The 23572-nt window shown below is 35.3% G+C and overlaps 1 protein-coding gene across 2 annotated transcripts in view; it reads right to left on the bottom strand.

Annotated features, from left to right (window-relative positions):
• LOC121383549 (centlein-like) overlaps window positions 1-23572 on the bottom strand; it is a 162720-nt gene that overhangs the window by 56307 nt on the left and 82841 nt on the right. For both annotated transcript variants that reach the window (XM_041513647.1, XM_041513639.1), the window contains exons 11-13: window positions 22486-22538; window positions 17963-18046; window positions 1591-1689 (exon numbers count right to left, since the gene is read on the bottom strand). In XM_041513647.1, coding sequence (XP_041369581.1) covers window positions 1591-1689; window positions 17963-18046; window positions 22486-22538 — 236 coding nt within the window. The remainder of the gene's footprint in view (window positions 1-1590; window positions 1690-17962; window positions 18047-22485; window positions 22539-23572) is intronic.

Consider the following 23572-nt stretch of genomic DNA (forward strand, 5'->3'; position numbering starts at 1 on the left):
CCAGAGCAAGTTTTAGCGACTCATTGAGTAGGTGTAAGACCACTACACCCTCTTCTCTCTCAGTAACCACTAACAATTAACAACTAACCCACTGTCCTGGACAGACAGCCAAAATAGCTGGTGTGTGTGTGTGGAAAAATGTAGCAGTTTTTCTCTCTAAGACTAAATGTCAAAATTACCAAATGTTTGACATCCAACAGCCGATGATAACTCAATCAATGTGCTCTAGAGGTGTTGTTAAACAAAACAAACTTTAATTATACACAACTATATAGGGAAATTACATGAATGGGCAATTTTCCACCAAGCAAATGCAAACATGATTTTACACTGCCTTTCACATCAGAATATGGAGGAAAAAAGTGTATCCATTGCCCCACAAAAATCTACACACACTGCCTGTCAGTGTATGCTATAATAAAACAATAAATGAAGCATCCATGTATGATATTGTTCCAGATGTATATTTAGAATGGCATCTATTCTCGACAGCCCTAATAACCATGTGTCCAACAGTAAACACCATCAAACAAAGTTTTAATTCTACTATGCTGTCCTGGAAAATATTCCAATATATCTGCAATCAAAGTGAAATTCAGACTGAAGGCATTTATATTAGACTACTTTGAAAAGTGCTTAAATTTCAAAGTTAATTTGTTTTAATTAAATGCGACAAAGGTTATAATTTGATTGTGTGAAGTTAAAGTTTAGGAAATAATGACATTTTACAAGTTATCCTGATTAAACGGATTATGAAAATATGCAACAGCCAGAAATGCTCAATGCAATAAATAGAACTAGCGAATACAGCTGAAATGTCCCGAATTAGGTGCGTGAAGCAAACTTATTATAAGTAACATCTAATGACAGCCAATATAATGTATTATCTTGTTTTTAAACCTAAACCAAAAACATTAACCCACAAAGTAAACTGTTTTGTTCAAGAGCTGGACAAAACAAACAATTACGAAAGAAGTCCGATGTGGGCAGTTCAACCTAACCATTCGTTTAGTAACATATAAGTATAACTCGGGACTTCGTTTTTGGTTCGAGAGTTGCGGTGTATTTGACCCTTCCCAAGGGCGTGATGTAGCCCAGTGGTACAGTGTTCGCTTGATGTGCGGTCGGTCTGGGATCAATCCGTGTCGGTGAGCCCATTGGGCTCTTTCTCGTTCTAGCCACTGCACCACAACTGGTGTATCAAAGGCAGTGGTATGTACTACCCTGTCTGTGGGATGGTGCATATAAGAGATCCCTTGCTGCTAATCGAAAAGAGTAGCCCGTGAAGTGGCAACAACAGGTTTCCTCTCTCATTATCTGTGTGGTCCTTAACCATATGTTTGATGCCATATAACCGTAAATAAAATGTGTTGAGTGTGTCATTAAATAAAACACTTCCTTCCTTTGTTTAGTAAAATGTAAGTGTAACTCGGGACTTCGTTTTTGGTTCGAGTTTTTGCGGTATATTCGACCCTTCCCGAGTCCGACCCAACGAGATTCTACTGTATATTATTTATGCTGTTTTTGTAGGGTATTTTGTGAAACTAGTCTCTCAAGAGAGAGTATGTGATAGAACGTTTGCTCACGTACGTGTTGGAAATCGAGAAAGCTGCCGCCCAGTGTGCCGTACTTGTTGTCCGACGCCGGCCCCTGGAGCTGAGATATCATGTCGTCCTTCTCCAGCAATTCCTGAAACAGTCAAACAACGCCAGGTCAGGTCAGGTCAGGTCATAGGGTTTAACATGCACATTCAGAGCAAGCTGTTGCAGCACACGCCTGTCATGGGCGGAGGTGTCGATTTATGCTGGCTCCTTCGTTCAGGACAGGAAAGAGGTTGGGTGTAGGAGTGGGAGAGGAGACCATCTGTGCTTGATAAGTGCAAGAGAGCACAAGCAGCCCGACCACGGTCAGAGGTATTTGTGGTGCTACTCAATTTTGAAAATGTCCCGAAGGATTAAGTCCAAAAAAATAGTTTGCACAATTTCGTGAGGTAATTTTGGTACGATTTGGAATGGTTCATCAAAAGTAATTTTGAGTAATTTTGATTTAGTTAGCCAAATTATAGCTCTTGTTGGAACCTTGGCTATTGGGAGTCATTGTGGTTGGTCTCCCATGGTTACCCCCTACCTAGTTTTAGCAAACAACCCCAACATGCAGTCTCTTTCCAAGAGTAACGGTACGTACAACAATTGTCAAAACGGAAATTACTCAAGTCTTAAAGGCATACTGTCACAGATTTAAGGACCTTATTTCTCTAAAAATGGATAATAAATAAAAATTACGTTAATTGTTGGAAACCAAATCCATCTATTGCATCTCCTTAACTGAACAATGATGGAGTGATATCCATGTCATCGCTCTTGGCAATTTTAGTTTTTGAATTATGGACTATTGCCGTAATTCAATTATTTTTACAAAATGTCATTAATAAATGGAGTGTGGTGGATATGAAGATGATTGAATAAAGTACATTTAGGGACAAATCAAATTATTTTTGTTCAGGTAATACTTTGTTAAACCATTAAATAGGTCAGTGGTCTATGACAATATGCCTTTAAAGCCTCAATCACACCTCATATCATAGCATCATTTGCTAATGTAAAATACAAACCTACAGTTTTAATAGACTCACTAACTGTATCTCATCTTTTATAGGTACTGGAAAGAAAGCGAAAATTACCGATGCCTAAGAGTTAAATGGACAGAGGTCACTGATGATACAAAGAAAATAATCACAGAAGATAAAATATGTATATCACTGGTAGACAAAGATGCAAAACCCTTAAAATTAGGAACACTTCATGTCTACAGAACTACTTGTCATTTAATGTTCCAGGGGCAGGCCCAACTGTGGTACAATAATGAAGTACCAATCATTTCAGATATTGCTGAAAAATTGGCTATTGGATCAATCAGCAACATAAATGTCCAACAACTGATGAAACTGGAAGATAGCAATGTTCTGAATGCTATTATGGAAGATGAGAATACATCAGAACCTTTCATCATAAGCACAGAAGTGACAATGGAAAATGCCAACACAATTGAATCCAGTGATATTGAGACTGTTCCAGTTGTTGAACTTGCTAGGTCTGATTGTGATTCGGATACAGAATTACAAATTAACAATGATCACAACTGTACTAAAGTCAAGAAACTTTTTAAAACCAAAAAATCACCAGCCAAATCCAATCACTCAAAACGTTCCATACGGAAAAGTATTCAGGGCACAGGTTCAGCATTAGACTGGTCACAAGGTGACGGATTTACGGGAAGCCTTTTGCACCCAAGAATCAAGACTGGATGATCACATGAAACATACAGAAGAGCTAATTAATGATATTCGTGTGCAGTTTGCTAACCAAGTCAAAGCAGTGCATGAATCCAACAAGGGAGTTGTTGAAACATTACAACTTGATAACCTTCAAATGAGAAAGGAAAATGACACACTCAATCACAGATTGGAGCAGTTAGAGAAAAAGTATAAAACGTTATTCTCCAATCTGCAAACAAATGTTGTCAAGCTTGAAGCCCTTCAGGATATTCAGAAAGCATCTACTAAAAAAATACAAGAAACCATAGACACAGCGGTTACACAGCGGTCCTCACCTGATACAATAAACTTGCCATTAGTGTGTACTAGTGAACCACAACATGACAAAGTCAGCTCAGAGAACCAGTCTAACACATCTAATGATGGATTCATCCAGGTAAAACAGAACCAAACCAACTCGAATCATGTCCAAACAAACTAATATCATGTCAGCTCTAGACCATCAGTAGCTCAAGTACGTCCAGCTTACATCAGTGACATCACTCTTCCTAGGTGATTCTGTTCTCCGGTTCATCGGTCAGCATGTTCCGAAGCGTACCTCAAAGGTGCTGTTTTACCCGGGCCATGGGATAAATAAACTAACAGAACAGGTGAAACAATTATCACCAAAACCAAATGTACAAAATGTCATTGTGCACACTGGAGTAAATGACTGTCATACCCCACCAGATTACTCCTTTGAAGTGATTACAAACTACTTTTCAATGTATGCAAAAGTAAATTTCCTAATGCTGCAATCTTCTTCTCAATGATCATCCCCTCTTCAACTAGAGGTCAGCTGTACCAAGCCACCAACAGTGCCAATGAGAAAATAAAACAGTTGGCTCATTCTCTGAATGTCAGCATCATTGACCATTCTTCTCTGTTTTGTACTGCAAGTGGTGCTCCAAAAAAGAGTATGTACCATGATAAAGTTCACCTCAACAAGTACAAATCATATGTGTTTGCTAATTCATTCTTGGAATCGGTGGGTCTTACTTGCACTTATGGCAGCAGAAGACAAGGTCAAGGTACAGTCAACGATATACAGACAGCCCCTAGGGAGACCAGGCACTCTAGGCACGATTTTCCGCCATTACCATCACGTGCAACGGACCCGAGTCACCACCAACAAGGAACACACTGTATCCCAAGTGCAGTGTGAGCACAGTACAAGCAACCAGTTCTATCAACAAGGAACTCAAAGTACTACTCCATCAACCAGTCCTTCTAACATATACCCAGATCGTAATGACAGGATGAACAGACAACAGACAACAAACAATTATCCATCAAATTTTATCACTAACTCCTATGCAAATGATAGAATGCATAGACAACAAGGCATAAACAATTACCCGATTGCACCTCGTTCACATACTAGCCATGTGCCAGTTAGAGATGAAAATATTTCTTGGAATGCTCCAACTAGTGTTAACAGCAATCAGCCATTTATATGTACCAAAGTGCCCATTATGCACTTCAGTGTCTGAATAACTTATTCAGATACTCCTGTGCATAATTTTATGTAACAGTGTGAGTGGTTCAATACTTGGGAGCATGATAACAGTATGTTTTCAAGGGTAGCAGCTTAACAGCCAGCATTTTTTATTATGATAACAAATGCTAATATGCTTAATATTTCCTTCTGGAACATTCAGGGAATATCTGAGTTAAAACAATCTGATCTTTTAAAATGTTTCTCTTATTATGATTTTATTGGCCTGTCAGAGACATGGACAGAGAACGTATGTGATTTGTGTTTTGATGGATTTTACTGTGTTTTGAATCCACGAAAACAATTTGTGCAAGTCGGACGTGGTGGCTTAGCTTTTTTATGCAAACTTTACTTAAAACCTTTTATCACTGTTGTGTCCAATAGTGAATTTACTTTGTGGATTAGATTAGATAAAACAGTTTGGTCGGTTGACCAAGATATATATGTATATGTACCACATATATTCCCCCTGATAACTCGTCATACTGGAAATGTACCAAAAATGACCCATTTGATCATATTTATAAGGAGATTCTACAATATTCACAACATGGGCATATAATTATTGGAGGTGATTTCAATGCCAGAATGGGGAATGTTTTTGAATGTGTGACAAGTGATGACCAGAATTTTTTCCCAGACATACCATCTACTATCTTCTCTAATATTCAAACACAACGAAACAGCAGAGACGAATTAACAAATAAATTTGGCCAATCACTCCTATCACTAGCAGCGTCTTGTAAGTTAACGGCACTGAATGGTCGTATGGCTGGGGATCACCTGGGACAGTTTACTTGTCACACATACAACAGGCAGAGTGTAGTTGATTACATTTTCATCTCTGATGAACTTTATAATTATGTTACTTATTTTAATGTGAAACCACTCACGTGGTTATCGGATCACTGTCAGCTGTCTTTAAAACTTGATGTGTCTGTTAAAACCATACAAGAAAAAAAACCCAGAAAGTGTAAATATATATTTAGGAAAAGAAAACGAAGAAAGTGGCACACTGATAGCCAGCAATTTGTTTACTCAGCAGTGATGTCTGATGCAACTAAGCAGGCACTTGATGCATTCATCATGGGGCCATCCCCAGATTCACCTCAAGATGCAGAAGTTATGGTAGACAAATTTACATCAATCCTTAATTCAGTAAATGTGTCTGCTACCAAAGCCAGTAATTCAACTAAAGTTCAAAAGAAAAACCCATGGTATGATTATGAATGTAAAAAGGCAGAGGTAGACATGAAATCTAAATTTGTTAGCCTGAATAATAATAATAGTCCTGAAACAAAACAAAATGCATTCCTATCTAAAAAGATATATAAGAAATTAATTAAAAGAAAAAAGAGAGCCCATAAAGATAAGTTAGTTTCAAAACTTAGGGATGTACCAGCAACCGATTCAAAATTGCTATGGCAAACAATAAATAATATTAAAGGGAATGATAAAAATAAAACATTACCAGACTCAGAAAATTTAGTGAAGCATTTCCAAGACACCTTATACAAGCCATCAATTATAACTAATCCAACCAATGATGGATATCACTCTAATGATAATCTTAAACATAATCAATCAATTAATATTCCAATCTGTGCTAATAAAGGAAATAAAATCGGGAAAAGCCCAAGGAGATGATAATATAAGTAATGAATTTATCAAATGTCTTTTTCCAATAATAATTGATCATATAATTAAATTATTTAATGATATTTTAGTAGTTGGATATTTCCCACCAAAATGGGCTCACTCAATTATTGTTCCATTGCATAAGAAGGGAAGCCGAACTGACCCAAGTAATTACAGAGGAATCGCCCTCAGTAGTTGTATTGGAAAGCTGTTTTGTAAGATTATTGATAAACGAATAGTTAGTTACATAACTGAAACTAATCAAAGTGACAAGTGCCAAGCTGGATTTCAGGAAGGCTTTAGGACTACAGACCATATATTTACTCTAAAAACACTCATTGATAAATACCGAAATAAAAAGAAAAAAGTCTATGGCTGTTTTGTTGATTTCAAACTGGCATTTGATTCTGTTAATAGACACAAACTATTCAACAAAATTGCATTAATGGGAATTACGGGCAATATATTAAACATAATCAAGTCCCTTTACTCAAATGTAACTTATAGTGTTCAAACTAATAAAGGCTGTTCAATGCCATTTCATTCAAACATTGGATTACGGCAGGGGTGCATCCTATCACCAACCCTTTTCAATATGTTCATTAATGACTTTGAAACATATGTAGCAGATATTGAAGGTAAGGTATCACTTGACAAAATGTCATTTAGCCACAAGTTTTTTGCAGATGACTTACTTCTGTTATCAGAAGATCCAGATGGCTTACAAAACCTCCTTGGGCAACTTTCCAAATATTGCAAAGATAATGATCTCAACACTAATATAAGCAAGACAAAGATTGTTATTTTTGGAGGAAACAGCAAAATAAATAAGATTAAATGGTATCTATCTGGCAACCCTGTACCGATTACAAACAAATATACCTATTTGGGAATAGATGTTACTCAAAATGGGAATTTTAAAGAATGTGTTCATTCTCTATGGAAAAAAGGATTAGGCTGTCTCTACTACCTTCAGAAAAATCTGTTAAACTACAATCTGCCAACCGATATCTCTTGTAAATTGTTTAGCACTCTGGTTGAACCTGTTGCCCTATATGGTAGTGAAGTATGGGGTGCAAATTATATATCTTTAAAAAACATATATTTCTGCCTGAAAAACTGCTTTTAAAATTCTGTAAACATACACTACAAATTACCAAGAATTCCCACAATTGGAGTTCAAGAGCTGAACTTGGCTTATATCCTATTTTAATGAATGTTGTAAAACGAATGGTGAACTTCCACTCTCATATGCAAAAAACTAAAAATATTCTACTGCAGTATGCTTTTAAAGAAAGCATGGCTATAGAAAGAAAGAATATTGGTTGGCTTCACAAATTACATTCATTTATCGACCACTTAGGTCTAAACAGAAGTATTATTAACAGCCCAAACTATCTAATAAAGTTATTAAAGAATTTTTATCAAAAACATTTCCAAAAAAGTCTAAATATTATAAAAAAGACAAATAGCACTGGCAATAAAATGAGAACATATGAAACTCTCAAACAAGAAATATACTTAGAACCATATTTAATTCACTGTTTAAACCCAGATCATAGAAAACATTTCTCTAAACTCCGTCTTAGTGACCATAACTTGAAAATTGAAACTGGCAGGCATACAAAACCATATACTCCTCTTGACCAGCGTCTCTGTGATGAATGCAATATCATTGAAGATGAATTTCATCACATTGTACAATGTAAGAAATATAAGTATCAGCGGTCAAAGTTATTTCATTTTATCTCCAACTACAACCCTTCATTTTTAAATATGACACCCAAAGAGCTGTTTATTTTTATTATGAAAAATCAGGACCCAGCCAACATAGGTGTTATTTGCAAGTTGGTTTTCCAACATAATGAATAGACTGTAGTAGTGACATACATGTATGTGTATATATGTATGTAAAAATATAGTCATTAATTGTTTGTTGATATTGCAACTTTCTAATGTTATTTTGTGCACTCTGTTCCCATGTGGAATGTTTAAATGCAATAAATTTTATCTTATCTTATCTTTTATCTCATCATATCATGACATCAGTCACAAATGTAAAAAACAAACAGAGTTTTAACAAACTCCCTAAATGTATCTCATGTCATCATATCATGACATCATATCATGACATCATATGCTAATGTAAAATACAAACCTACAGTTTTAATAGACTCACTAACTGTATCTCATCTCATCATATCATGACATCAGTCACAAATGTAAACAACAGAGTTTTAACAAACTCCGTAAATGTATCTCATGTCATCACATCATGACATCATATGCTAATGTAATGTAAAAAACAAACCTACAGGGTTTCTGCCAGAGGGTAAAATGAGTATCACGCCATACCCAACTGTTTTTGCTGATTTTTTTTTTAAGTTAACCTTTTCACAAAATGAATTACTCTTATCATTACTGTATGATTTTCTTAACCCTAACCCTAAACTTAACCCATTTTCTTTCTGAGGAAGACCCTGCATACTCACTATTGACTGTGGTTGCATTCAATTCCACAGCATCAAAAATTTCTTTCTTTCAGAAACACTGACCTGACTTGTATTAAATTGTAACCTGCTTAAAAAGCCACATGCTGGTTGTTCCACAAATAGTGCTTAATATTGGGCTTTTTTTTTTAAATAATAAAAAAAGGTTGTTTTGTTTAATGACACCAATGTGGCGACAGTGGGTTTCCTCTAAAAAACAGTGTCAGAATGACCATATGTTTGACGTCCAATAGCCGATGATAAGATAAAAAATCAATGTGCTCTAGTGGCGTCGTTAAATAAAACAAACTTTACTTTGATATAATACCAATCGTGGTCACTGGCTGGAGCGAGAAATATCCCAATGGGCCCACCGACAGGGATCGATCCCAGACTGACGGCACATTAAGCCAGCACTTTACCATTGGACTACATACCAACCCCTAATATGGGTTTTAACTGCACATAAACAAAAGAAAACTGTCACATTTCTTCAGTATGCGCTACACTGTGATAGAAGGCAAACTATGTGAGTACACAGCACAGCAAATCATATTTTCTTTCAATAGACCATTTTCAGTTTAGTTTTTTGCAGTTCTTTCGATCCCTAGACAATTAAGTGAGAAGAAAACATGAGAGAAATGCGACTGTTCTGTTTGTTGTCCATGTGTGATTACCCACGTGGCGAGTAGATACCGGGCAGTGACCACGAGTCGGGCAGCTCGTGAGGAATGAAGGAATTAACTTTGACACGAGCAGAGCATTCTAATTCAATGTATAACGGTAAATCAATAGAAGACAACTTTCAACTAATTCACACTGACAAAGGCAAACACTGGCTGCGTGACGAGTGACATTCGTTCACTGTGCAATCTGTGAGCCCTGAAGACACGAGACAAATGAGATGGCGACACCTTATCGTATTGCCTCCAGTCCGAGTCCACAGCCCGGTCAGGAGAGTTTTGGTGGAGGCTCATTTGGGGCATCTTTCAAAAACTGGACGAATTAATTGTTAACAAGACCACACGATGAACAAGACATATACTGATACATGTAAACAATAAGGTTTAAACAAATTCTACATTTTAATAGCTACCTCTGTATTCATCGCACAGTTAAAACCAACTCAAAACCATTTGTATTTTCTGTCATGAAGTCAAAATTGTACATTTTTGGCCATGAGGAAACAATTTGACATTTCCCCCTAATAATTTAGAATTTTTAATAGCAAAGTAAAAATGCCACAAAATAAACGACAAATATAAGATAAGACAAAGACAAAAATACAATATTTCTTTGTTTTAGAAAATGAATATATACATTAGAATACAATATTCCCTGGTCTACAAAAGGAAACACATATTAGAATTCAGTTTATCCTGAACATGCATAAGAATACAATATCTCCTGGTCTACAAAAAACCGGCCTCAGTGGCATCATGGTTAAGCCATCGGTCTTACAGGCTGGTAGGTACTGGGTTTGGATCCCAGTCGAGGCATGGGATTTTTAATCCAGATACCGACTCCAAACCCTGAGTGAGTGCTACCCAAGGCTCAATGGGTAGGTGTAAAACCACTTGCACCGACCAGTGTTCCATAACTGGTTCAACAAAGGCCACGGTTTGTGCTATCCTGCCTGTGGGAAGCGCAAATAAAAGATCCCTTTCTGCCTGTCATAAAAGAGTAGCCTATGTGGCAACAGCAGGTTTCCTCTACAAAAAACCAGTGTCAGAATGACCATATGTTTGACGTCCAATAGCTGACGATAAGATAAAAAATCAGTGTGCTCTAGTGGCGTCGTTGAATAAAACAAACTTTACTCTTTTTTTTGGGTCTACAAAAATGAACCCTATTGGTGTGTTCAGCTGATCCTACAAATTGCAAAGATTACATAAATAACTACTAGTATTATATTTTGTCTTAATGTACGCATGAAAACAAACACCAATCCCAAAATATTTGCATCAATTTCATCATCTAAATTGAAGGAATAGCTATATTTAACAATCCCCCAAACAATCAATTGTGGATTTTCATAATTAATCGATCGTCACATTGGTAGAGCTAAACTGATGAATTTTCTATAAAAATTGATTGTTGGAAAATCAATACAAAAGTGAACACACATTTGAATACAATAATTCCTGGTCTACAAAAGTGAACACACATTTGAATACAATAGTTCCTGGTCTACAAAAGTGAACACACATTTGAATACAATAATTCCTGGTCTACAAAAGTGAACACACATTTGAATACAATAGTTCCTGGTCTACAAAAGTGAACACACATTTGAATACAATAGTTCCTGGTCTACAAAAGTGAAGACACATTAAAATACAACATAGTCTACGAAAGTGAACACATATTAAAATACAATATCTCCTGGTCTACAAAAGTGAGAGCATATATTAGAATACATTATCTCCTGGTCTACAAAAGTGAATGAATGAATGTTTAAGGACACCCCAGCATGATACAAAAGTGAGTGCATATTAGAATACAACATCTACTGGTCTATAAAAATGAGCACATAGAATACAACATCTCCTGGTCTATAAAAGTGAGCACATATTAGAATACAACATCTACTGGTCTATAAAAGTGAGCACATAGAATACAACATCTCCTGGTCTATAAAAGTGAGCACACATTAGAATACAACATCTCCTGGTCTATAAAAGTGAGCACATATTAGAATACAACATCTACTGGTCTATAAAAGTGAGCACATATTAGAATACAACATCTACTGGTCTATAAAAGTGAGAACATATTAGAATACAACGTCTACTGGTCTATAAACGTAAGCCATGTGGTGACAGACCATTAAGTTGCTTCTGATATACAGTCTGTCTCACAGGGAACGGCCTTTTTCATACTATGAAATTTACTACAAGTTATTTATTTCTGTGCCAATTGATTTGTAAATTGCACACAAAAATAATTGTTGTTGTTTTTTTCATTTATTTCCAAAACACTTTTACTTTTCTTCTTACATCAAACCAAACTGAAATTACTTATAAAAAACATTTGTACAGAATGATGCAGGGGTAGCTCAAGCACTTGCCAAATTCGCCAACTGCGAATTTCAAAAACAACTGGCAAATTTTATTTTCATCTGGCGAAATAATTTCATATAATAATTGATATTTTGTTAGAAAATAACTGGGACAGACTATAACAGTTTAACACTATACTCCTTGGTGACACACAGAGCGACACACCAGACCACAGGTCAACAATATCTAACAAGAGGATGTGATAGCCGCAACATGGTAATTATGTCAAACATCCCTGGGGGTTCCAGTATTTCTGTGTATGTCTTGTCCCACACACAGCTCAGATGGTTTCCTTGAGAAGATATTTGTTAAGTCGGGCAACGGGAATTCAAATAATCAGCAGGATAAACTCATTTTCAACACACTCAAATATAATCCAACATTCAGCTGACACTTACAGAGGGGTGGGTACCGGTAATGGAATAATTGATTTTTTTATCATTCAGAATTTAGTTATCTTAACATGTGACACACTGAAAAATAAGTGAATGCTTTAAGGGTTTCATTGGGAAATTAATGCAACAAACCCCCTCCATTGAGGCCAATTGATCCTGCAAACCATCATACCTCAGGCGAGTGCTCTGCTACATCCCCCCCCCCCCCCCCCACCACCACCACCATTACCCAATGTACAAAGACATAATAGGCTCATGTTTGTAATGGCACTGTAAATTATAGTTTTTTGGACTGATACCTTAACAATACATTCCTTAGTAGGGCCAAGTTACTGTAATATTAAGTGCATGATTCAATAAATTTACATTTCTTCATAGTTAACTTGCATGTACATTATAAATTTAAAATGGTGTCCAATTTCCGTGATATCAAAAACCATTCAACAAAGCTAATTTTGTAAGTTGTTATCAGGATGACTTCGATTGCAGTTCCAGAATATTAATGTACAAATGTATGCAAACTACTTTGCAGAATTTAGTTTTTTGTAGGGTTTTTCACTTTTAATACGAACAAACATAAAATAAATAAGTTTAGTTAAATAAGGCTCTATTGTATATTACAATGTATGTGCATGAACTTGTTTGTAGCTTAGTTATATTAAACAAAACACAAAAACATGCAAAACAATTATTCCTTTTATGTTTGTTTAGTTAAATAATTTAGTACCGTAGTATCAGGGCCATAGCTAGGATTTATTATTGGGGGGGGGGGGGGGGGGGGGCGCAACTGAGTAGTTAATAGTCTAAAACTCCTTAAACAGTTAAGAAGAGAATTTTCTTTAAGTTTATATAATTTTTTCTAGATTTTGTTTGCCCCCACCCCCACCCACCCACCCCCAGCTACAGCCCTGAGTATGTATTATGTAATTATGTTTATTCAAATAGTTCCATACTTCCTTTTCAAATTATTGTTCATCAAAGACATGACATTATGCAAATAATAGTAAATATTATTATTGAAATATATCTTGAAATATATCTTTCTTTTAGATGTCTTTGAGTGTATTCCACAATGCATCTAAAAGCAACTGAATTTTCCTTTATTTTTTTACCAGACCCCCTAGCAGTCTCACCCCAATCAGGCATTCAGATCACATCAAATTATTTTACCAACCCTCTGAACTCAAATCCCAGGGAAACAATGGAGTATCCCAGACCCATGGCGTGGTAAAATGGTAAAAATTGTATTTTTGTTTTCTAGTCAAGACATAGTTTTGTCTTTTAGTTTTTCTTCTTACGATATTTATAATTATTTCATAAGTGACCATTAAATATACAGTTTCTCTCTCATAAAATACTTTATTAAAATACATATGTGGGATAGCTGGCGTACTTGTGGAAAGTACCATGAATAAATTGAACTGTCAAACTGAAATTTTTTAAAAATGAATAGTTCCATCCCTAATTGTTATGCACATAAAACTAAAAATTATGGGCCAAATCAAACACACTTCTAGTGAAAGTGTTAACAGTTGGGTCAGCTTTCATTAACACTTCTTTTTCCTCAGGTTTTTCACATATCTGGTGTTGCCATAGACACCTCACCCCAGGACAAAGTTGGCTTCCAGCTTTTACTGGCGGGGGGTTTCATTTGATGTTTATGAGCAAATGATGACAAGGAAACTACAACACTATATTCAAGAATGTTACACTACCCAAGTCAATATATTTAAAAATACAGTGATAGAAATAACCAGAATTTTTCATTTGTCCACCAGACAAGTTCATTGCAAAATCTACTTGTCCAGTAATATCTTCACTTGTCAAATATTTTGTTTTATTCAAGTACAAGGACTGTAGTTTTGCTCAGAAATGAAACCGCATTGAACATTTTACTTGTCCACTCGACAACCATGGAGATATATTTTGCTTGTCGGAGCAGATTTTCACTTATCAGGACAAACGGACAAGTGCTTATTTTGTTTCACAATCAATGATTGAAGCCAAATACATTTAAGTCAGCTTGGTATGAAATATATTGTTCACCAAATTACCAAATGTGATGAATTAAATTAAAGTTGAATTTGGTGAATACATTTCATTATTAATTTGCAAAAACATGCTAGTCCAAATATCACATAAATTGATTGATTTATTAAAAAAAAAAAAATAAATAATGAATGAATGAATGAATGTTTAACAACACCCCAGCACGAAAAATACCTCAGCAAGAAATAAATAAACAAATAAACAAAAACTAACACTTAATTTTGTAATATTTTGTTTGGCGAACTGAAACTTTAATATATGGCAACATATTTACAAGTCAAGTTTGCCAAATTACTAATGATTTTTTTTTATTTACATGTAAGCCTAAACTCTGCATGACTAAAATAATATACATTTTATACATGTCATTGACTAAACACATTGTCATGGACATATTTAAAAAAGAAAGAAAAAAAAGCCACCTCATTTTACGGGGAATTCCCTAGTGCATGTTTTACATAGTTTGTATATGTTAGTGACACAAGATGATGAAAAACCCCCTCATATTACTGTTAACTTCCTAGCTGGTTCATGTTTGTATATGTCGGTGACATCAGGTGATTTGATGGAAAACTCCTCATATTACTGTTAACTTCCTAGCTGGTTCATGTTTGTATATGTCGGTGACATCAGGTGATTTGATGGAAAACTCCTCATATTACTGTTAACTTCCTAGCTGGTTCATGTTTGTATATGTCGGTGACATCAGGTGATTTGATGGAAAACTCCTCATATTACTGTTAACTTCCTAGCTGGTTTATGTTTGTATACGTCAGTGACATCAGGTGATTTGATGGAAAACTCCTCATATTACTGTTAACTTCCTAGCTGGTTTATGTTTGTATAAGTCAGTGACATCAGGTGATTTGATGGAAAACTCCTCATATTACTGTTAACTTCCTAGCTGGTTTATGTTTGTATACGTCAGTGACATCAGGTGATTTGATGGAAAACTCCTCATATTACTGTTAACTTCCTAGCTGGTTTATGTTTGTATACGTCAGTGACATCAGGTGATTTGACTGAAAACCCCTCATATTACTGTTAACTTCCTAGCTGGTTTATGTTTGTATACGTCAGTGACATCAGGTGATTTGACTGAAAACCCCTCATATTACTGTTAACTTCCTAGCTGGTTTATGTTTGTATACGTCAGTGACATCAGGTGATTTGATGGAAAACTCCTCATATTACTGTTAACTTCCTAGCTGGTTTATGTTTGTATACGTCAGTGACATCAGGTGATTTGATGGAAAACTCCTCATATTACTGTTAACTTCCTAGCTGGTTTATGTTTGTATACGTCAGTGACATCAGGTGATTTGATGGAAACTCCTCATATTACTGTTAACTTCCTAGCTGGTTCATGTTTAATCAGGGTTTCTGCCAGAGGGTAAAATGGGTATGGTGCCATACCAAATTGACCTTTTGACAAAATTAATGACTCTTTATCATTACCGTATGATTGTCTTAACTGTAACCCTAAACCTAACCTATTTTGTTTCTGGCGGATGCCCCCCCCCATAACGCCTATCGACTGCAGTTGCATTCAGCACACACATTCTAAATATTCCATTGCATAACGCCATACCCAAAATTTCTTTCTGGCAGAAACGCTGTTGATATGTTAGTAATTTGTGTCTATGTGCTTTATGGCCATCTGACTGATTAAGCAATGTAGTGTGCGATTTTGAGAAGAGTCCGAGAGATACTGAGGCTCGCAAAAATCATATACCGAATACGCAAATATGTTCGCGAATAAAATATACCACGAAAATCACGACTACGTTGATAGCACCGCAAATTTAATTACATACGAATTTAATAACGCGCGAACTTATTTCCGATTTGGTAAAATATTATTTCCCTTATAATATATAGTCTTATATCTACACACCCAACCCATATCAGAATCAAGCAATCAGAGGTCCGCATGGTCACGTGATTCTGTAAACCTGCATGGTCACGTGGATTTGATCGAAGTGACACAGTTGGGTGTAAGTCTGTTGTTACGTAATCTCAGTTTTGTTTGTTTTGTTTGTAACCTTGAATGGAAGTTTTTGGGTACCACCAATAATTAAAAGTTATTTCTTCTGATATTTGTGTTTTTCTATTTTCTGTATTGCATGTGCGTGTTCCATCGATAACATGTCTTATCAGACGTATATACAACATTAACGTCTCGCTGACAGCATGGTGAACATGTCCAAGTGTGTGCGTGAAATCGTCGTTGAAAAGAGTTTGGCAAAGTAAATATGGGTAATTTTGATTTTATTATCGCAAAAATAATTCCTCATTAAAATTTAAAATGAAAGCCCGATCGCGAATTATTTTAGCCGCTAAAATACTTGCGTATACGGTAGGACTCTCTAGCTTGGCTAGCATCCGAGCCCACATGGCTCATAAAAATTATTTGTACAAATTACATTGATTCTTCGAAATGACAGTCAACATAGATCTCAAAATCCTGGGAAACCACAGTCTTGGATGAATATTGATCTTTTCAATAATTTCATGCAAAACATTTAGTGTATCTTCTGTTCTACTGGAGACGCATGGCAGGGCTCACTGGGTTGGTGGCGGGCTCTAAAGATTTGCATACAGGGAGACCTTGTGGCACTTACATTTTTAAAACTAAAATCACAGACTGCAATGCTTACCTTTTTGCATTCATATCTGAATGAATAGAAGACAAAAAAGAACCAAGCCCACTCACTCACATGACTCGCATTAATTTTCTCCAACTATATTCAGTTAAGATATTTAAATAAGAAATTTTAAGAGCACACATGGAAGAAGAAAAAAGATAATAAGATTATGACACAAAAACCAACTTCGGGAGGGGTGGGGTGTGTGTGTGTGTGTGTGTGTGTGTGGATGTGTAAGCCTTAAACTGTAATGTACATGTTATGCTAATAATGGTGTTTTTGTTGTTTTGGGGGGGGGGGGGATTGGGAGGGGGGAGATGGAGGAGTACGCAACACGAGTAAATAAATATATACTCATTTATAAGTGACAAACTATTCATTTGTTTTTAATGCTGTTAATTGTTTTAATACATAACATGGATTATGTTTTATAACTTAGGTGGTTTTAGTGGAAACAATTATTTTAAAATTTTAATAGGTAACTTTAACTGATTTAAATTGTTAGCATGTTTTTCTATGAAAACCATAACATACATGTATGCCTATTGAGCCTATCTGCACATATAAATTGACAAATTGATTAAACATGATGTCGTACACAAAATGTACATTGAAAAGTTAATTATTTTCATTTACTGTTTTTTCTGTTTTGTCAACAGTTAAAACTGGTTAAGTGAATTTTAGACCATAGTCAGTGCATTTTTTTTAATCCAGTGGTCCCATGGCAAGTGAATTTTAAAACAATTCTAGAACCCCTGCGAAGATACAAAATAAAGTCTCTAAAAGCAGCAGAAATGTGAGCAAAGCTGTGTGTGACAAGCTTGTTCATTTGTTGAGAACTTGGTGCTGAGAACCTGTCTAATAACTTACCTTTTTCAGTGCTACTATCTCATGTCGCAAGTCGGTCTCCGTTTTCTTCAGTCTTTCGTACCGAGAACTTAGGTCAGTGTACATCTGAAAATGTTATATGATGTATACGATATATACGATGTTATACAATATATATATATATATATATATATATATATATATATATATATATATATATATATATATGTTATTACCAGTGTTTTTCGGTATCGTCAATATCATATATTAGGAATAAAAATTGTATTATGCCAGACTCTGGCGAGCATAATACATTATTTTTATTCCTAATATATGATACTGACGATACTGAAACACACGAGGGTAATAATCTCTTTATCATATAATCTCAAGCTTAATACATGTTTTTGTACACTGTACATGCAACTTTAATTCTAGTCCGCTATTACTAGATATTCAAATGACATAAGAATATGTGGCGCGGTCATTTTGGATATCCATACGTCAAAATAAACTAGTGCATAACGTGTTTTGTTTTCTGAACACTGGGTAGCTTTTAGTGTAAAATTGCTATTGAAATTGTTTTATTTGATGGCTATGAATGCATACATGTATGTCAATTATGGAGTGTCATCCTAGTACTTTTGCTTAAATGTCAATAAACCTAGTGCCATGACCTCGATTAATTTACATCTAATTTGCAAAGTTATCAAATTCTTAAAGTATGTGATCTGCAAAATATCACATACTTTGATTGCACTGAAAATGTAAGATATAATATGATAAATATATGTGTGTGTGTGTGTGTGTGTGTGTGTGTGTGTGTGTGTGTGTACATATACAAACACAAACACACACACACACACACATATATATATACAGTCAAACTTCGATAACTCAACCTTCGATCTCTCGAAAACTCGATCTCTCAAAACCAAAAAACTCGATCTCTCTACATAATATTTTGGTCCCGCCATAAAGATTTAAAAGATTTCATGCACCTCCAAAGCTTGAAGCATGTGGATTGATCAAACAGTCATTGTCGACAGTATTTTAAAGACAAATCAATTGTCAATCATGTCAATCAGGCGAAGCACGCCCGTCTCGGATGGTCTCGGCTGTTGAGGATTAAGGTGATAATTACAGAATAGTAGATCGCCGACTAAGTGGAACGAAATGATCCCGTGTTTGGTTGTCCATATACATAATTACATACAAAGTCTGGTTAACATAAAAGAACACTTGTAATAATTGTTAGCACTGTTTCTTTTTGCTCTCAAAGGAGTGAATCGTGTTAAACTTTAGCTTTGCTGTTTATGTATCAGCTTACGTTTATCAATAAGTTATATATTAATTCTCCTTTCAATTGGGGATGCATAATTTTCAGAGTTTAGAAACAGGCAGCAAAGCGCACACTTCTTACAATATCAAGTGAAATCATCGAGCTGCAATGCAGTTTCAAATTTGAACTCTTATATTTTAATTTTGAAAACCTGAACTCTCTGAAACTTAAACTATTTCCTCGTCCCCTTTAAGTCCTCTATTTATTTATAACATACCTATTCAATCTTACTATAAAAATAAATACATTTTCAAACCATGTGGTAAATTTAACTTGAATCACACATACGTGCGATCTGAACCGAAACATTTAAATGGGGCATTCCTTGTTAATTTTTACTGGAGTTAGCACTTTGTGTTACTTATGTCATAAAACATTATTAACAAATTACATGTACATCACATCGTATTTGAAAAATTATGCAAGATTGTGGCGAGTGTGATTCTTAACATTAAAGTAAATCCATGAAAGGAGTACACTGATAATAGATTTAACAAAATGTAGCTATTTAAAGTAAATCCATGAAAGGAGTACACTGATAATAGATTTAACAAAATGTAGCTATTTAAAGTAAATCCATGAAAGGAGTACACTGATAATAGATTTAACAAAATGTAGCTATTTAAAGTAAATCCATGAAAGGAGTACACTGATAATAGATTTAACAAAATTTAGTTATTTAAAGTAAATCCATGAAAGGAGTACACTGATAATAGATTTAACAAAATGTAGCTATTTAAAGTAAATCCATGAAAGGAGTACACTGATAATAGATTTAACAAAATGTAGCTATTTAAAGTAAATCCATGAAAGGAGTACACTGATAATAGATTTAACAAAATGTAGCTATTTAAAGTAAATCCATGAAAGGAGTACACTGATAACAGATTTAACAAAATGTAGCTATTTAAAGTAAATCCATGAAAGGAGTACACTGATAATAGATTTAACAAAATGTAGCTATTTAAAGTAAATCCATGAAAGGAGTATATTGATAATAGATTTAACAAAATGTAGCTATGACGTTATATTAAAAAAATGTTTTTGTAAAAAAAAAAATGGTGGTATCTAATACACAGAGAACATCACGTACATTGTTTTTGTTTCCTATTTATTGCACTTGTTTATTTTGCACCAGAACATACCACTCGACAATACTACTATGGTCTAATGCCGTCTTGTGGTATATATTCTTGCACAAAATACCCTCGTGAAATAAATAGGAAGTGAAAACAATGTACGCGAAGCTCTGTATATGTATCATATAATAGGTAGCATATCCAATGTAATACAAGCATGTACCGTAATATTTTTCAGATCACATACAGTACATGTACTTTCAGAATTTGATAACTTTGCAAATTATACGAAATCAGAGGTAAATTAACCAGGTAACGGAAAAACCTTCATTGACATAAACAAACGTACTACGGTGACACTTCAGAATTAATGTATGCATGCAATAATAGTCATCAAACAAAAACATTTCAATAGCAGCCTTACATTGAAAGCTGTCAAACAGTCTGAAAACAAAAAACATCAAGCACTAGTTTATTTTCATGTAAGGATATCCAAAATGACGTCCTTCAAGTTTGACATCATTTCCATTCAAAAAGATATCGCATCACATATTCTTATGACATTTGAATATCAAGAAATGGCAGACTGGAATTATAGTTAAAAATAAAGTTTATAATAATGACGTTCTACTAAGCTTGAGATTATATGATAAAGACATTATTACCCTTGTGTGTTTCGGTATCGCCAATGTCATAATTATATTAGGAATAAAAATAATGTATTATGCTCGCCAGAGGCCAGCATAATATAATTTCATTTCTAATACAAAATATTGACAATATATATAATTTAAACTCCATGAGCAGATGTCATGCTTCACTAACCGCGAGTACTGCAGTTTTTTGCATTTTTTTTGCATGTATATATATATATATTGACCAAATATTTTAAGGAGTGTCTGTTATTTCTTTTACGTTCCTCGGGGTATGAACAAAAAAAACTCATTCGCAAACTGTGTGAATTGGCAAAGCCATTCTCACATAAGTTGGCGGATGATTTTTACATTCATCGAAAAATTAACAAACTCAAAGCTACATCTGGACCAATGGGATGACGTTACGTTGTAACAGTGTTCTAGATTGAAAATGTTTGAGCAGTATCCCAGGTGGATACTAACATTTCAAAATCTGGTATCCAACCTGAGAATTTAGTATCCCACTTTTAGACACGGTTACCTGACATTCAAATATAACAAGCATGCCAAGTTTAATTTTAATAAATAAAAAAGGCTGTATTGGTTGAAATCATTTTATAATGGCACCTTGTTTTTCAGTGTTTTTATCGACTTCGGAATTACTAGACCTAATTAAGGAACACTTAGACTGGAAGGAAACATCCCAATAAAAACAATATTTTCCCCAGTATTTTTACTATGTCGCAATTGCTCCAGTGTAGCATTAGACTGGGTACGATTGGGAGAAATATTGTTATGGCATAGCATTGGTCTGGGTACGAGCTCAAAAATACTGGTACTTAACTTCGTCCGTAAATGACGACTTTCATTGTTTCAACGAAAAACTCAGGATTAAAAAAAAAATCATTACATGGTATCCTGGCGGGATACTGGGTTCTTGAAGTCAGGTATCCAAAATTAAAATCTGGTATCTCCGGGATATCGGGATACTATTAATCTCGAACACTGTGCAATGAATGTTAACAGAAATGTAATTATTTACAAATGGCACTTAAACCATTTTGCTACAATGAGGCATGCATAGATTATTGTACAAGATTGTGGATCATAGTGATTTTACGAAAGAGTGTACAGATACTTGTATTGCCCGAACGAGTGAGAGAATAATACATAAATCCTGACACAAGTTTCGTAAAATCAGTACGTTTCACACACGAGTGTAATAATTTCTTTATTGTTCAAATTATCAATAATATTATTTTCATTAATAACAAGCTAGGACCATGTCAAAACGTTTCAAACGTTACTAGAAGGAGACAACTAAACGACGTCGTTTTTGGTGAGCATTTACACAGATCTAAGACTGGGAAAGCCGCATTAAGTTATGACATCACTTCCCAAAATTATGTCATTTGTTATACACGTGAAATCATTATGACACACGTGTCATACTGGTTATATTTTCCTGAATACCTTAAACTATGTGGATAATAAAAGTAGTTAGCTTACCTGTTGGATGGATATGGCTTCCATGGAAAAGGCATCTTCTTGATTTTTCATCACTGAAACCACAGAAAGCAAGTCACAATGAATGATGTGCAGTATACGACTAAACAGAAATACATGTAGCGTTAGTTACTTACTGCACCGAGTGTCCTGGTGCAATCACACTAGAAATACATGTAGTGTTAGTTATTTACTGCACCGAGTGTCCTGGTGCGATCACACTAGATATACATGTAGTGTTAGTTACTTCATGCGCTGAGTGTCCTGGTGCGATCACACTAGAATTACATGTAGTGTTAGTTACTTACTGCGCCGAGTGTCCTGGTGCGATCACACTAGATATACATGTAGTGTTAGTTACTTAATGCGCTGAGTGTCCTGGTGCGATCACACTAGAATTACATGTAGTGTTAGTTATTTACTGCACTGAGTGTCCTGGTGCGATCACACTAGATATACATGTAGTGTTAGTTACTTCATGCGCTGAGTGTCCTGGTGCGATCACACTAGAATTACATGTAGTGTTAGTTACTTACTGCGCCGAGTGTCCTGGTGCGATCACACTAGATATACATGTAGTGTTAGTTATTTAATGCGCTGAGTGTCCTGGTGCGATCACACTAGATATACATGTAGTGTTAGTTACTGTGCTGAGTGTCCTGGTGCGATCACACTAGAAATACATGTAGTGCTAGTTACTTACTGCGCCGAGTGTCCTGGTGCGATCACACTAGAAATACATGTAGTGTTAGTTACTGTGCTGAGTGTCCTGGTGCGATCACACTAGATATACATGTAGTGTTAGTTACTGCGCTGAGTGTCCTGGTGCGATCACACTAGAAATACATGTAGTGTTAGTTACTTACTGCGCCAAATGTCATGGTGCGATCACACTAGAAATACATGTAGTGTTAGTTACTTACTGCGCCGAGTCGCCTGGTGCGATCACACTAGAATTACATGTAGTGCTAGTTACTTACTGCACTAAGGGTCCTGGTGCGATCACACTAGAAATACATGTAGTGCTAGTTACTTACTGCGCTGAGTGTCCTGGTCCGATCACACTAGAAATACATATGTGACCATGTAG

The sequence above is a fragment of the Gigantopelta aegis genome, chromosome 2 (assembly GCF_016097555.1).
Source record: "Gigantopelta aegis isolate Gae_Host chromosome 2, Gae_host_genome, whole genome shotgun sequence".
Taxonomy (NCBI): domain Eukaryota; kingdom Metazoa; phylum Mollusca; class Gastropoda; order Neomphalida; family Peltospiridae; genus Gigantopelta; species Gigantopelta aegis.